Here is a 16,579-nt window from a genome sequence, read left to right on the forward strand (position 1 = left end):
GGCGAAAAAGTGACTTGTCACTCTACATGGAATCAGATCCCGTTGTCTCTATTGCCAGTGAACGGCATAATGAGTCATTCACACTGCTCTGCGAATCACCAGTCAAGACACAAGCTAAACCAAACATACTATGATGAGCGAGCCACCACCAGGCTAAACGCCACTGTGACAACATTAACATGGTGGACTTGTAGACCCTGAGTAGATTACAGCGGACCTTCCCTTGACGTTTCATTAACGTTCCGGAAGAAATCTGTAGTTGTCTGAAGTCGTTTTGCAGAGGCTTAAAGCCGCATGTTCAGCTCACTGAGCTAGATATCCTGCAAGCTTGATGGGTTTTAAGTGTCCTACGTTACATTTTATGTAGAATAGTGCGTGATGAAATGAAAGCAGTAATGTTAGACCTACATCCTAATCTGACCCAGTGGTTAGATTCTGACCCAGAGAAGGCACACATCGACGCGGTCCCTGTACTGCCGTCTGACACCGACCCAACCCATCCCAGAACCGGAGCAGCAGCATCAGCAGCAGGAACAGCCGCCGCCGCCAGCGACTATGTCGGAACCGACGGCAAATCACTGTTTACCTTTAGACCCCAAACGATTCGACTGAGCAAGGACCATGAGTTCTTCGAAGTAGGTTGTTGAAGTCTGCTTTGTGCATGTTTGCAGCTCATTTGAAGTAGGTTGAAGTCTGCTTTGTGCATATTTAGCAGCTAATTTTATCTTGTCAGATTATCGAGTAAGTCACGTTACTTCGCTTTCTACTTTTCTGCCTACTGTATTCTCTGTCAGTAGTCTACTGTTCTGTGTAAATTGAGAAGACTGTCATGAAGTGTCTGGTGAAACTAACTATCATGCCTATCGGTGAGATGATCTCATGCCTATCAGCGAGGAGATGATCAATGTTTGGTGAAAGGGCTTCTTGTGACCTGAGATCTCAGATGAAAGAAGGGGTACTGTGGTGTGGTGTTATCTATAAAGGCAATGATGTCCAGAATGTGTCTTGCGTTTCAACATTGACACCAGCAGCAAACAGTCAGAATATCACGCTATCATCCACAACAGTCAGAATTAGGGGTGGCACGGTTCACAAAATCTACGGTTCAGTTCGTATCACGGTTTAGGGTCACGGTTTTCGGTTCGGTACGGTTCTTGTTGTTATTTTTTCTTTTAATCTTTAACACTCCAGAAACATATTTCAGCATATAGCTTAATCATCCACAATTAGGCTAGAGTATTTAAAGAATAGTTATCATGTAATAATGCACAAACTGAATTTGACTTCACATAAAGCACATTATTGTCTGAGGAAACTTTAAGCAGGTGGTACGCGAGCTGCCACTAGGGGGTACGCGAGATGAAAAGGGCAATGGCGGAAAGGAGTTAAAAATGATTAATTAATTAATAATCTAATTAATTCATAAATAATACATAATTTCTAATGGGGTTATAATTAAAATTAAAGGAAATAATTTGTAAACTCTATAATAGGGTATGTTTTCATTAAAAAATAAGCTACACACAATAGGCTACACGTGATTTCCTGCGGGCAGCCAGAATATCTGGCGCGTTAGTTTCCTTGAAGTAAGGCTAGGTAGAAGGCTGTATAAACATGGAAAACTGGCTAAAAACAGGGACACTGTTCAAAAGGCCTAATTAAAGCGATCGAAGAGGAGAAGCGAGAGAAACAGAGCAGGACACAGGGAACGATGGAATGGGATGGGGGGCAGACTAATCAAGGTGGAGATGGAGCGCAGGGGGATAAAAGAAAGAACGAGACAGAAAAGACTGCGCGAAGAAAACGAAAGTATGATGAGGCATATAGCCCTAGGCTTCACGTGGATTGGGAAACAGACTGCCCAAAGCCACAGTGCGTGGTCTGCAGTGAGATGCTACCTAACCATTCGAATGTGGTTCTCCACACTGTTTTTTTTAACGTGAGAGCTCATAGACCAGTTGCACATTTTTATTGTTATCATGTAGTGCGGCTAATTAAACAACGATGCCTGGAATGCGTCAATAGAATGAGTTACTTTTTTATGTGTTGGATGGTGGGGGTTCGCGAGCCGAGTCAGGATGTAGAAGGTGGTCCGCGGGGAAAAAAGTTTGGGAACCGCTGACCTAGCATGTTCGAAGTGTTGCCAAGAGCATACTGAACACGTGTTGCACAATGTTTGCACACAGTCGCAGTCTTTTCTGTCGTCTTAACTCCTCTATCATCATAGGTAACCTCAAATCTGAAATGTTCCCACACACCAGACCAGACCTATAAGAGGCTGGCGCATCCTGCAACTCCAGGCAGTCTTTGTCTCTCGCACTTGCCATTTCTAAAGACTCCAGTCGCACGCAGCACTCAAAACTATACTCCTACTCTCGCGCGAAAGGGAAACACATTGTCATATGGGAATCAATTGCGCATGCCATAACTAGCCTGAACCGTAGGACTGTACGACGAACACACACTCCGAACCGTGACATGCCATCCGCACGGTTCGGAGCATTTTTCAAAAACCGTGCCATCCCTAGTCAGAATGTCATGCTGTCATGTGATCCACAACAATCAGAATATCATGCTGTGGTCCTCAACAGTCAGAATATCATGCTAGTATCATGCTATGTAGTATCTTGACAGGATGGAGATGATGATGATGATGATGTATCTTGACAGGATGGAGATGTACACCGTCACATGTACTTGCAGGATCTGACTACTTGTGTGGCCGAGGATGCCCAGCCTGCAAAGTGAGACACACACACACACACACACACACACACACACACACACACACACATACATACATACATACATACATACACACACGCACACACACACACACACATGAGGGAAAAAGAATCCTTGTGATGGTTAATGGTAGAGATGTGTTAATAGATGCTAATACAACTATGGTGTGTGCACTAAACACACACACACACACACAGCACTAACATGTGACCTGTAGAGTATGATCGTTGTGACCCCCTCCCTCCTTCCCCTCTGTCTCAGGGTGGGAGAGTTCCGTTGCCACATCTCGGGCTGCAGCCAGCTGTTTGAGTCCCTGGAGGCATACGAGCACCACTACAGCGCGCTGCACCGCCACGTCTGCGCCACATGCAGGCGCTGTCTCCCCTCCGCTCGCCTTCTGGACATTCACATCCTGGAGTGGCATGACTCGCTGTTCCAGCTCATGGCCCAGAAGCAGAGCATGGTAAACAAACACACCATCACCATGACAACCAGCCACCCACTCCATCATGTGTTATCATACCTTTCTTTTATTTCCATAAATTATGAAGTATGACGTTTTCTTGATAGAGATAAGGAGCAGGTGCTTTGCGTCACAGTTGCACTCTGCCTGGAGTTATGTGGTGATGCTTTGTATCATCACAATATAATTAATTAAACATCAGTAGTATATTGATAGAACAACAAGTATCATCACATTATAATTAATTAAACATCACTAGTATATTGATGGAAGAAGTATTGACAAGATAAATGCAGACACAGTGCATTAACAGAATGATAAATCAGATTAAAGTGGTCAAATACCCTGCTGCCCACGGCTGAGGGAGGACATGGTGCACTTTACTCTATTACTCTTACAGTTATTTCCCAAATAATGTTTCCATCTGTAGACATCTCTCAACAGGGCTTAGAGTTCCCACAGTGAGGGGTTGGGTGTCTTGCTCAAGGGCACTTCAGCCGTGCCTACTGGTCGGGGTTCGAACCGGCAACCCTCCGATTACAGGTCCGAAGTGCTAACCAGTAGGCCACGGCTGCCTAGATGTGATGTGTCACTCACACAGCCAGTACAGTTTTGAAGCCTGGAGCAGAGTAGAGTAATAATCTCCCCTCAGAGCTGAAGAGCCGAGTGGAGTAATAATCTCCCCTCAGAGCTGAAGAGCCGAGTGGAGTAATCTCCCCTCAGAGCTGGGTGTGAGCCAGCCTGCTCCCACCCTGGAAGCAAAACCAGATATCTCTGCAGGGGAGTCGGATCAGATCACTGCTCCCCCAGAGTTAAGGTGAATCATGCACACTTTTACAGAGTTTACTGTAGTCACAAATCTTCTCTGCTTACAGGGAAGACGCAACATGCCGTTGGCAAAAAATCTATTTTTCTCTCTGTTTTTTGTCACAAACTCCAAACAGAACAGAACAGCATGTTTAATACGGACGCCTGGAGCCGAGCCGCTAGTGCGGCCATTGCTCACGGCTGCCCCGGTTCCCTGTTGGATACGCGATGAAAGCCTAGAGAGAAGGCTGCATAAGAAACCCATTATGTGGTGCCTCCCTGTCTAGTTGTCAACACTGCCATCTTGTGGCTGGTACTGGTAATTGTAGGGCATGCAGGTGGTGAGCTCTGTGTCTGTTTCGGTCCCTCCCAGCATCAGTGCCTGGTGGAAGGATGTGAGCTGAAGTTCGGCTCCAGTGTGCAGAGGAAGGACCACCTGATCAAAACCCACAGCTACCCTGCAGACTTCCGATTTGACAAGACCAAGAAGAGCAGAAGGTACACGCCTGCCATTCTGTCTTTGGATTTGCCTTGAGAGACGCACAAATGAAGCCTCTGGCTGGGAGTAGAGCATGCGTAGTATTGCACGAGAGAATTGCCAGCAGGAAGGTGTCATCAAACGCAATAAGTGGGTGGAGTCAGGTTGGATTCAATTAATGAAAGGTTGGGTTAAAGCTGAGTAGGGCCTGAAGGTTGGGTTAAAGCTGAGTAGGGCCTGAAGGTTGGATTAAAGTAGGGCCTGAAGGTTGGGTTAAAGTCAAGTAGGGCCTGAAGGTTGGGTTAAAGCCAAGTAGGGCCTGAAGGTTGGGTTAAAGCCAAGTAGGGCCTGAAGGTTGGGTTAAAGCCAAGTAGGGCCTGAAGGTTGGGTTAAAGCTGAGTAGGGCCTGAAGGTTGGGTTAAAGCTGAGTAGGGCCTGAAGGTTGGGTTAAAGCCGAGTAGGGCCTGAAGGTTGGGTTAAAGCTGAGTAGGGCCTGAAGGTTGGGTTAAAGCTGAGTAGGGCCTGAAGGTTGGGTTAAAGCTGAGTTGGGCCTAGGCTAATATGGTTTTGAGCAAAACATACGAGATATTACATTTTCAATATCAGTCGTGCTGAATCACGTTTAATGCAATCCCAATGGAATAGCCTACTCTTTGATATGGCAAAAATGATCTTATAGCCTAGTTAATAGCTGATAACTATAATAGGCCAACTATTGTAGTATTATGAACGACTCCGCAACACAGGAAGATTGGTTTGTCTGCCTTGTTTCATATGTGTTGGCCATGCATTGAAATGCTACAATGCGTTCTGTGGATAAACCATGGTTGGAAATAATGTTGCCTAATTGGTGTGGTCTATGTATGCATTTGTAGCCTATGATTTAGAATAAGCGCTTGTGTGCTTGTGCGCTCCTGTGCTTTAGAATAAGCACTTGTGCGCTCCTGTGCTTTAGAATAAGCGCTTGTGCGCTCGTTAGAATAAGCACTTGTGCGCTCGTTAGAATAAACGCTTGTGCGCTCGCATGGTTCCATCCTCAGGCCCCTAATGTTTTCCAAATTAAAGAGCACTTACTGTATGAACGGAAGAGAGTGGATTTAGATCAAATAGTTGATTGCACAACTATACCTGATTTAAGTTTGGGTGCCATACTTCGAGGTCGTTCCGTTTTTTGGCAAGCGATAGCTCCATACATATTTGGAACCATTTGCACATTAGCCTATAGCAACATGGTGTAGCTATCTTCTATTGCACATTAGCCTATAGCAACATGGTGTAGCTATCTTCTATTGCACATTAGCACATTAGCCTATAGCCTATAGCAACATGGTATAGCTATCTTCTATTGCACATTAGCACATTAGCCTATAGCAACATGGTATAGCTATCTTCTATTGCACATTAGCACATTAGCCTATAGCAACATGGTATAGCTATCTTCTATTGCACATTAGCACATTAGCCTATAGCAACATGGTATAGCTATCTTCTATTGCACTATTGCACATTAGCCTATAGCAACATGGTATAGCTATATTCTGTTGCACATTAGCCTATAGCAACATGGTATAGATAGATAGATAGATAGATAGATACTTTATTGATCCCCAAGGGGAAAATCAAAGTCTCAGTAGCATACAGACATCACACACAACATGCACTTACAGCAGAAAAAGTCATATACATATACAAAAACCTCCACTGTACAATAGAGACAGTAGAAGATAAACATGATACTAAAATACTAAACACTAAATATACTATATAAACTAAATCAAATATCAACATAGTGTGCTTAGGGATGATCAAGCATGACAGGGCAGGGACTGAGCCTGTAATTCAGATTGCAGCTATTGCACATTAGCCTATAGCAACATGGTATAGCCAAAGATAATTAATGCATAGCAAGATGGGTCGTCCTAGTTCATGTCTATGAGAGCAAAATGGAGTTCAGTCAGAGACGGGCTCTGGTTCAGTCCCTGCCTGTCCCCGCCTCCCCAGTGTTCAAGTCCGAGTCAAGTCCAAGTCATTAAAAAAAAATTCTAAGTCAAGTCCGAGTCGAGTCCACTACTCATCCGAGTCAAGTCCGAGTCAAGTCACTATTGATCCACGTCGAGTCCAAGTCCAGCACTAAAGTAAGCATAGCCTACATGTTGTTCCATTTTTTCCCATTGCAGATGAAATCTTTATCTTATATCGGAGAGAATACCATACCATAGCCATACCATAGCCTATAGGCCTACTCATAATAAATTAGCAATCCACATCCCAATCACACAGGCCATTAAGTCACATTATGCTGTTACTGACTGCTGACAATTGTATAGGCAGTGTTGTAGAAGTTCATACTTCACAAGAGCTAGATGGATGTTGGAGTAGGCCTATTTTGTAAGAGGTAGTGTGGATCATAAAAGGGCCTCCCCCGGGCATTTTTAAAAAATTCTGGCTGTTAAATAGCCTACACAATTGTAGCGCAGTAGCTAGTAGCCGGTAGCTTCTTTCTGACTCCCGTGACGTGAACACTGGCTACCTGCAACTGCATAATGTTTCATGTCAACAATAGAGATGAAAACTAGCTTTCGGTTAACGGAGATGCAGATCATCTGCCTAATTAATTTCTTTGCGCAACAGGCCACATTCTACGTTCATTTCAGCGAGATGAGTGAATTAAATGTTTTTTTTTTTTAAGCTGCCATCGCCATAGGCTACTATTTGCTACGATATTCACCTGTTAGAAATATAACAAGTTGCTATTTTTTTTTTTTCGTGCAGTGGATTAGGCTATCAAATCGCTCGTTTGAACAGTAATTCGTGGTTTTAAATATAGTTGTTTCTGGCCTACCCACGAGAGGTTCAGTTTGTCAGTTTCACTTGCGCCGACACGTAGGCCTACATTGACACTCTACTAGGCAATTTAATGTTATGCTTCTGTATTTTATGACACCAAAATTAAGAAGTATGCTATATCTTGATCGGGAAAACTTTCAGTTTATTTTTCTTTCATCCGATAACAGCCTGCTGCAAATTAACAGACAGAAGCACGGCAGGGCACGCCCCGAATGAAAATGAATGAATGGAACCTCGCTTCTCGCGTCAGTCAGGAAAAACACTGTTCACCAAGTCACGATGATCAGCTATCCAGCAGCAGTGTGTGATGTTTAGCCTAGGCTGAGTGTAATCTTAGGTAATGTCATGTCATGTATGTTGGCAGTTTGGTAGGCCTATTTAATCATCACATTGCGATACCATAGTTTGAATAATGAAGTGAACCCTCTCTGAAGTCCAAATATCAATTCAGCAAATGACTGACACGTGTGATACAATAGGCCTATGGTACATTTTGACACGTGTGATACAATAGGCCTACGTTACATTATGACACGTGTGATAGGCCTATGTCACATTATGACATGTGTGATACAATAGGCATACATTACATTATGACACGTGTGATAGGCCTACGTTACAATATGACACGTGTGATACAATAGGCCTACGTTACAATATGACACGTGTGATACAATAGGCCTATGTACATTATGACACGTGTGATGCAATAGGCCTATGGTACATTATGACACGTGTGATGCAATAGGCCTATGGTACATTATGACACGTGTGATGCAATAGGCCTACATTACGTTATGACACGTGTGATAGGCCTACGTTACATTATGACACGTGTGATGCAATAGGCCTACATTACAATATGACACGTGTGATGCAATAGGCCTACGTTACATTATGACACGTGTGATGCAATAGGCCTATGTTACATTATGACACAGTTTAGCCTATATAGGCTACCTACTGTTTCGGACACCGTACCATGACGTGTTAATTCTGATATTTGCAGCCAATATCGCGTAGGTAGTTTGGCTATAGCCTACTCCTGCATGCGATTGGTTTATACCCAGATCATTATTTAACACTGTTGCATGCGATTGGTTTATACCCACACACTAATCCCGAAGCACACACTAATCCCGCTGCCTGCTACAGCGGCGCTCGGGGAGCAGTGAGGTGTTAGGTGCCTTGCTCAAGGGCACTTCAGCCGTTCCTACTGGTCAGGGTTTGAACCGGCAACCCTCCGGTTACAAGTCCGAAATGCTAATCAGTAGGCCACGGCTGCCCCCAAACACAAGTAGGCAGTGGCTATTCAAAACGACGTAAAAAACATGATGCGCAATAAACTGACACTTTGAATAGCCCAGGCTACTTTGGACTTTCTTTAGACTTTAAATAAATAGACGACAATTTGAAAAAAGCGATAATGGTCCTGAATTTAAGGACGTTTCAGAATGCCACTCATGGAGCAGGACCGGCTACAGACAGAGTGTGATGTCACTAGGGTACCAGAGACTGCTTTCGAGTCACATTGTTCCACTTCCCATAATGCATCATTCCACTTCCCCACTCTAGCATCTAGTTATTCAATAGACTAAGCATATTATTCAATAGGCTAAGCATATTATTCAATAGGCTAAGCATATAGTTGTATTCAATAGGCTAAACATATAGTCTTAACTCTAATGTAATTTTGATCAGCTACAGACAACGAGTGGCAGACTGAGCATGGTGTCAATAGGCCACCAGAGATTGTTTCTATGTCACATCGTTGCAAATTTCATATGATGATGCATCATTCCACAAAATGGGTTGTCTTCTCTGTCATCAAGTTATTCAGTAGGCTAAACATATAGCCTTGACTCAATAGGCTAAACATATAGCCTTGACTCAAAACAGCTGTTAGGCTTATGTCATTTTGATCTGTAAAAAATTTAATATGCAGACATGTTCTGCTCACTGCACATTTATTATATTATGATATAAATAATATTCAGTATTCATTATTGAATGCTTAGCTCTAATGATGTTTAATTATAGACTAATATATGATAATATCATATTCAGTACTCATTATTGAAGGCTTAGCTGTAATGATGTTTTCCCCATCATCCTATTTTTAAAGCAGGCATGTAATTGGGCTACAGGTTTTCTACAGGAATAGCATGGGTTATTGAATGGGTACTTTATTAATCAAATACACACTCTTATCCAGAGCATTTGTAAATCTAACTCATGAGGATAAAAGAGTGTGTTAAATGATAAGTGTTCTGGATTAGAGTGTGTGTTAGATTAATAAATGTTCTGGATTAGAGTGTGTGTTAGATTAAAAAAATGTTCTGAATTAGATTGTGTGTTAGATTAATAAATGATTAAACTCGACATGTCGAGAATAAAGTTAAAATGTCATGTTGACTTCAATCTCGACTTGTCGACATTAAACTCAACATTTTGAGAATAAAGTTAACATAGCATGTTGACTTTGATCTCGACATTTCATCTTGACATGTCCATCAGAACTAGTTTGAGAGAACCACCGCTCCAAAGTAGGGTACAACCTGGACGATTGAAAAGGAGGATGAATGAAACATTCCAGTTTTCTTCGAGTGCAGCAACGAAAGACATCATTTGGACAAAACATAGAACATATTAACCTCCGTTGTTCAGCCAAATACTTTCCTGTTACGTCCTTTTATCACGGAGTTACAGGTGATAAATTCGATGGTCAAAAGTAAACTTCATTAGCGGTTTATTTATTTATTGTATTATTAAAGAGTGTTTTTCATCTAAAGGTTCGACTTCATACTTATTCAGTAGCCTAGACTAGGCCTACTAAGTGCTCTCCCCAATCCCAGACTTTGCATGTTTGTTTGTAATGGATGCAAAACTGTGTTTATACTACATTTTATGCAGGTAAGACATGGAAAAGCAGTTTTAGAAAAATGAGTTTTGCCATGTTAACCTATGGAGAGTGACGGCCTGTGGGTCATGAAGGGCACTTATTTGGATGTGCGGTGGCTTCGCCCACGTAAAAACAGTGAAATAACATTTTGTACTATTTGAAATGATTCCAGCTATATAAATGGCATAGTGCGGTATTTCCATAACCAAGTTACGTGCTTCACAATGACTGCAACGAGTTAACAGACACCAAGATGCAGCAGCAATCTATCTGAAATAACACCTTTATGAAGTAGCCTAGGCCTATTATCCATGACTGTCACATATTGAAGTTGTGCATAGCTTAAAACTGTATTTCGAGTTTAATGTCGGCATGTCGACTTTAAAGTCGACACGTCAAGATTAAAGTCAACATGACATTTCGAGTTTAATGTCGACATGTCGAGTTTAATCTCGTCATGGCAAAAAAAAAATTTTCTTCATGTGTGGCCCTAATACTCTGATACTCTCATAAGATAAGTGTTCTGGATTAGAGTGTGTGTTAGATTAATAAGTGTTCTGTATTAAAATAAGTAAATAAATGGCGTGGAGGCTGTTGTTAGTGAGTCCTGCGTGGGGTTGCGTGACCGGCCTCCTCTCCTCTCTCTGTTCCAGGCTGAAGGAGAAGGCCGCAGCGCAGCAGAGGGACTTGGGCATGGAGGTGTGTGAGGAGGGGGGGGCTAGGACCCAGGGGGAGATGGTGTCGGCAGAGACCTGTGAGTCCATGGACTGCGGTCAGATCCCAGGCCCTGGATCTGATGGAGGTCCGACTCGGGCCGGTACGGCAGAGCCGTCCCTCACATCCGCGTCTCAGAAACCGCGCTACACGTCCAGGTGAGGCCTGCTGACCACAGGGTCATATGAAGCTTCTATAAGGGATTCTGAATATGACGGACGTTATGTGCTTGTGTCCACAGAGTCCCGCAGTCCATATGCTTTGGCCAAGGCTCTGTCCGAGGATTCAGAGGGAGGGGGCGAAAAAAGTAAAAGTGGATATAGGAGCAATGCAGTATGCATTAATGCTCTTCAGGTAATAGAATTAGAGATGGGTTTTCTTAGAATATTATTTCCAAATAAACTACCTCAATGAAAATATATGCAATTCCTTGTACTATTTATTTCAGGTATTACTAATTGTTTTGACATGTCATAAACTTGTGATGGTAAGCTTTATGTTGACGGAAAATTGCCGTTCATATTTTCTCCAGACGATGGCGCACACATACTGCGTAGGCCTGCTGGTATTTTTAAAACTGTTAAAACGGCTGGGGTCACGAAGGAGTCCCTCTGGGAGGTTTTGAGCTGACTTGTGTGGAGATGACATCCTTCAGTCTACAGGAAATCAACAGACAACATTCCGTCTCTTTATGTAGTCTAGAGATTCGATGTTGTGGTAGGCTTGGCTACATTCGCTAACATATTTGGTTTTACGACACATAGCCTACTGTTTTAACAGGTTTTTTAACAAGTCAGTTTGGGTGACAGAGAATAGCCTACTTGGTTTAATTTGTTGTTTTAGAGTAACATTTTACAGTAAACCATCATCATACTCTACTTAGCCTACATATGAACAATATTGTTGTTTGTGCGTTGGATGCCTGTTTAAAGTGTTCCACTGAAATGCAGCTTTGTCAAGCATATACATTAGAGTACAACGAAAATAATGCAGCTTTGTCAATGATAAACAAGCATATACATTACAACGGAAATAAACGGCAGAAATGACACTTGTTACTGTGACAACGCGGTAGGCTGCACGGGACGAGAGCTGCGGCGTCAGTGCAGCACGTGAGTGTGTGTTACGCAGACTCTTGCCGACTATTCTCATTATAGATGAAGCCACAAAATAAAAAATAGTCTTATTGACACAACGTCTTATTTTAAATGTTTATTTGTTTTGTACAAAATGCATTGTATCTAATTTATCTGTACAAATATTATATATACATGGATGTACACAATACGTATGTAAACACATCATATAAATATCAGCATTTGTTTTTAATATTTTAAAAAAGTGGTTTTCAAAAATATCTGAAATTAAGTTTGTATTTCAAAACTATATCAACCTAGCGGTTATTCATCCATAGGCCTACTAACAAACTACAATAACTTTAAAATGGATACAAGCGTGTAAGAGTACGTCCTCCGTAAGAGCTTCCAACGGCGTTTAAATCCGTCCTATTAACAATATACAAAATCCCTTATAAAGAATCAAATTAATATTTAGTTCAAGATCTGCGGCAGCAAATCCTACACATATTCCTATAAGAGCGCATTCTGTGGACAAGTAATGGATTCGAGGCCTAGGACTGAGTGAAACATTTTGCAACATATGTTGCGCTTCTGTGTGGGAAGTTTAGAAAAGAAGTATCCTAATCTCTTTAGAGAGTTTAGTTATTTCACCTGATAATGCAGTCTTATTAATTAATTAGAAAATGTATCTTTGTACCAAGCTGATAAATATTTGGTCCTCTAAAATAATTGAATCGCACAAATGTTCATAATACAAGTCGTTATGGGCCTGAATTTGAACCATATAACAGCGACCCCCCCCCCCAACAATCATCTCCTTCACGCTCAATTTCAGTTTAAACACCAACTCTGTAAAAGCTACCTTTAACTTGACTTAAAAGTGTCACGTTTTCTGTGGAATGGGAAATGCGTTTACAAGCGCCCCTTCATTGGCCTCTGTAGCGGGTCGCCTCTTAACGGTACAGCTCAGTCTGTCAGCACTCAACACTTTTTATGACAACAGCTCGAGCGAGCCTACTTGGACCAAATGAAAATGGAATTAGCTTAATGTGTCAAAACCTGAATTTATGGTGTCCCTGTTAAATGTAGACAGGGTTTCAGCGAGAATGAAATTAATTTATGAATTTATATAATCTTGACACTGACTACCAGAACGTACTATTAAAAGGCCTACCAAAGGCTACATTGCACAGTCTCTTTTGAGATTAAGTATAAGTATATATACTCTTTTGATCCCGTGAGGGAAATCTTAACTTGCTTTAATCCTGCAATTTACGGAATGTAATATGCTTGATATAGGAGCCATTTATTGGCTAAAATAATGTGCTCTCTTAAAAAAATTAAGGCAGGATTGTGACATAACAGGCCCGAAAGAGCATGCTTTACTGTCCGAATAGACAGACAATACACAACAAATACACAAAATGGCTTTCCCTCACTTAGTGGACCTGGACAGCTTTCCCTATTTAAGACAAATAGTACATTCCATAGGTGACGGGTGCACCAAAGAGTCCCGGTACAGGCAACGATGGTCTGGGAAAGGAATTCGAATGTCCGTAAAGGGTTGGCGAGCCGACGTGCGTGCCGAGCGGGAACGGAAAGGCGAATGCGGGTAAGAGGGGCTTGGTCGCCAGTTTTAGTTTTTCCAGCTCGGCCTCCTGGAGCCTCTTGGCTTTCGCCCTTCGGTTCTGGAACCATATTTTCACCTGGGTCTCGGTGAGGTTGAGAGAGTTGGAGAACTCGGCTCTCTCTGCGATGGAGAGGTATTGTTTTTGACGAAACTTTCTCTCCAAAGCCAGCAGTTGGGACGTGGTGAAAGGGGTCCGCGGCTTTCTGTTATTCTTGTGTTTTCTGAGGGTGCAGGGAGGCGGGCTGGAGTGGCCTACAATACGAAACGAGCACAGAAATCAATACACTACTGCAAACAGAAATCATTACATAAATATATAGAGCTTAAACTGAAATTAATACATAAATATAGAGAGCATAAACTGAAATTAATACATAAATATAGAGAGCATAAACTGAATACACACATATAAAGTTAATAAACAGAAATTAATATACAAATAAAGAATACGCGATAAAATTGTCCGATTCGTTTAAGTACAGACTGCATTTCAACTTCAAGCAGGCTTCAAAAGGCCGAAATGACAAGCCTTTAATGGCAAACTTAAATGGCACTTTCAGGTTAGTTTAACAGCTGTTCAGAATGCAAACATGTCATGAAGAGCTGAAGGGTGAGTTCGAGATGTTCATAATTGCCAGGTAGACAGAAGGTCTCCGACAACCAAACCGAGCTCACATTTTAGCCGGGGGCGATCCGCGGCGCATTACGCTACGCAGGCTGTAATTCAGCCTAACAAACACGCAGGCGTTGGAGTTCAGTCTCTTCGTCGGGCATGGAATTTACCTTGACTAACAAAATATAAACTTTTTTATATTTAAGAAAAAAAGACCTACGTGGAGGAGTAGTGTAGGACGGCGTCTGAAACCAACTGTTTTGCCCCTTCTCGGCGAGATCCTCTATCTCGCCTTTCTTGCTGTCCGAAAGGTTAGTACCGCTGTCCGATTGGAAGTCCTTGTCGGGGTAAAGCGCCATAGGAGATAGTCGAAGACGGTCCTCGGGAACAGTCTTAGGCAGAACCATGCCCGCTTCACTCGAAGAGTAGGAAGTCCGGCTTGTCCCTCTGTCCGAAATCAAAGATTCCACACTGAACGGGAGGCTAAACGCTTTGGTCTTACATCCCGACAGAGAGCCCTTGTCGCGCGTCGGAGTTCCCTCTTTCTCCGTATCCTCCCTCTCCTGTAGTCTGGCTTCACGAGACAGTGACCCCGGCGTAGGATTCATCATGCCAGACAGGGGTGCCATACAAGACTGTAAGTGATAACCAAGGTCCACTGGCGTGCTTGTTTCCCTGGCACTGTCGTGGATGAGTGCGTCTGTGTGACGCCAGCGTAAGTCCCGCATCTCAATGGGATTCCCAGCTATAATACTTTGTGAACTTAACTTTCATCTCACCGCCTACCAATCAGAGAGGCGGCTTGACCACATGACTGTTCCCACGCTCGCTTTGATTGGCCGAACTGGTTTTGTGAGACCTGTCAAGAGGGATTTTGAAAGAAATGTGTATGGTCATAGATGGCTTGCCGAGGTGGTTTATTGATTGCTTAGGGGCTTCGGTCTCTGAGGCTAAGAGCCATTTGAGAAGTTTTGTTGCAATTAAGAGAAAGGGCTGTCTACGCGGGGGCCCGCGCCACTCATTAGCGTTTGAACCCTTATTGAAACCATACCGGGTTTGGGCCAGTGAAGGTAGTCTACATGCCGCGCTCACAAGTGTTTAGAACCGGTCCCGAACGGGGTAAATAGACAACATCCAGTTGTTAGTAAAAACGAATCTGTAACATTTAAAAATACAATTGTATACACTATGCCTGCTTGCAATTTACTTAGACCAGCTTACAATACGTGCCTGTTATATGTTGGTAAATTAAACAGTGTGTATTTTAAATAGTGTAGCCTACATTTAGAATTAAGTTTTATTTGTAATTATAATAGATAAATTACTACAAATGTTCAGATACAATTGCTCAGGCATTATTAATGATCTTTCCCTCCTAAATGAAGTATGATAGTTAGTCACGGCACATTACAGCAATTTTAAGCTTGTCTTGGCCCTTTTGAGGTTGAAAGGGCCTCTATTGAAGAGCAACTGGCAACCGCTCACCGTAAGTGAAAGCATTTAATAAGGCAGACAAGTTATGTGGTGGAAGGCGCCAGCCTCGGCACGATCAAAAAGGAAGCTACCTCGGGGAGGAACGCAAGTTAGCTCCACTTAGTCAATTGTCCTCAAAGAGTTTAATGTCAAGGCAATGGCTAGAGGGCAACGCGTTCCCACACACGCTCTGCATTACAAACACACACACACGCGCGCGCACACTCACATACATACACTCAAAGGTTGACGTTCTTAACTTTTCGCTTTTCATATGGTCTTTTCTAAATCAGAGTCCGATCATTTGAATATCGACTTTGTGTGTGTGTTTCATCTTGTTACGCCAGTAAAGCCAGTTGGAAAAACACGTTACTCATCTAAATTCCAATGCTGTAAATGACTGGAGATCATTTCTTGCAGTCTGAGCAGGGAGACGTGTTTTTTACCATTCAAATTCAATAGTAACGTATGACTAGAACAGTCTCACAACGATAACAACCTAATTGACAAATCGCTTAATTGTTCTAATGTTCCAAATGAATGTTCTAATGTTCTAATTGTTCTAATGTTCCAAATGAATGTTCTAATGTTCTAATTGTTCTAATGTTCCAAATTAAATAGTTTCAAAATACAACTTTTAGCACAAAGAAATTATTAAAATTGCATTAGTCATTTGTGTTTTACATTTGCTATAGGGCCTAGGCTATATTCATTTATTAAAATTGCATTAGTCATCTGTGTTTTAAATTTGCTATAGGGCCTAGGCTATATTAATGGATGTATTGTTTGATTTTATTTTTTATTCCCGAAAGGTTTAAAGTCAATTTG

General features: G+C 42.3%; 2 protein-coding genes across 3 annotated transcripts; one reads left to right on the top strand and one right to left on the bottom strand.

The window, feature by feature from the left end:
• Window positions 1–268: 268 nt before the first annotated feature.
• Window positions 269–12,098, top strand: znf511 (zinc finger protein 511). 2 transcript variants are annotated; one of them, XM_076286409.1, is made up of 7 exons: window positions 269–635; window positions 2,671–2,744; window positions 3,007–3,208; window positions 4,389–4,513; window positions 10,896–11,114; window positions 11,198–11,310; window positions 11,489–12,098. In XM_076286409.1, exons 1-6 carry the CDS (start codon window positions 384–386, stop codon window positions 11,265–11,267), a joined length of 942 nt encoding a protein of 313 aa, XP_076142524.1. In that variant the 5' UTR covers window positions 269–383; the 3' UTR covers window positions 11,268–11,310; window positions 11,489–12,098. The 2 variants fall into 2 exon arrangements, with proteins under 2 accessions (XP_076142524.1, XP_076142523.1); XM_076286408.1 differs by lacking the exon at window positions 11,489–12,098 and having other exon boundaries at window positions 11,198–11,373.
• Window positions 12,099–13,418: 1,320 nt separating this feature from the next.
• Window positions 13,419–14,977, bottom strand: msx3 (muscle segment homeobox 3). Its single transcript, XM_076285179.1, has 2 exons — window positions 14,499–14,977; window positions 13,419–13,917 (listed from the first exon to the last, which is right to left on the bottom strand). The coding sequence occupies exons 1-2, from the start codon at window positions 14,905–14,907 to the stop codon at window positions 13,502–13,504; spliced, it is 825 nt and encodes a 274-aa protein (XP_076141294.1). The 5' UTR covers window positions 14,908–14,977; the 3' UTR covers window positions 13,419–13,501.
• Between the last annotated feature and the right edge of the window lie 1,602 nt (window positions 14,978–16,579).

Source organism: Alosa pseudoharengus, unplaced genomic scaffold (genome assembly GCF_046254945.1).
Source record: "Alosa pseudoharengus isolate Yale_2024_CS ecotype anadromous, Long Island Sound unplaced genomic scaffold, YU_APseudo_1.1 YU_APseudo_1.1_scf_15, whole genome shotgun sequence".
Taxonomy (NCBI): domain Eukaryota; kingdom Metazoa; phylum Chordata; class Actinopteri; order Clupeiformes; family Clupeidae; genus Alosa; species Alosa pseudoharengus.

Coding starts and splice junctions, on each gene's coding strand:
- msx3 (XM_076285179.1), bottom strand. CDS start 14,907: ATGGCACCCCTGTCTGGCATGATGAATCCTACGCCGGGGTCACTGTCT. Junction 13,918..14,498: donor GTCCTACACTACTCCTCCAC/GTAGGTCTTTTT, acceptor TTCGTATTGTAG/GCCACTCCAGCCCGCCTCCC.
- znf511 (XM_076286409.1), top strand. CDS start 384: ATGAAAGCAGTAATGTTAGACCTACATCCTAATCTGACCCAGTGGTTA. Junction 2,745..3,006: donor GAGGATGCCCAGCCTGCAAA/GTGAGACACACA, acceptor CCTCTGTCTCAG/GGTGGGAGAGTTCCGTTGCC. Junction 3,209..4,388: donor TGGCCCAGAAGCAGAGCATG/GTAAACAAACAC, acceptor GGTCCCTCCCAG/CATCAGTGCCTGGTGGAAGG.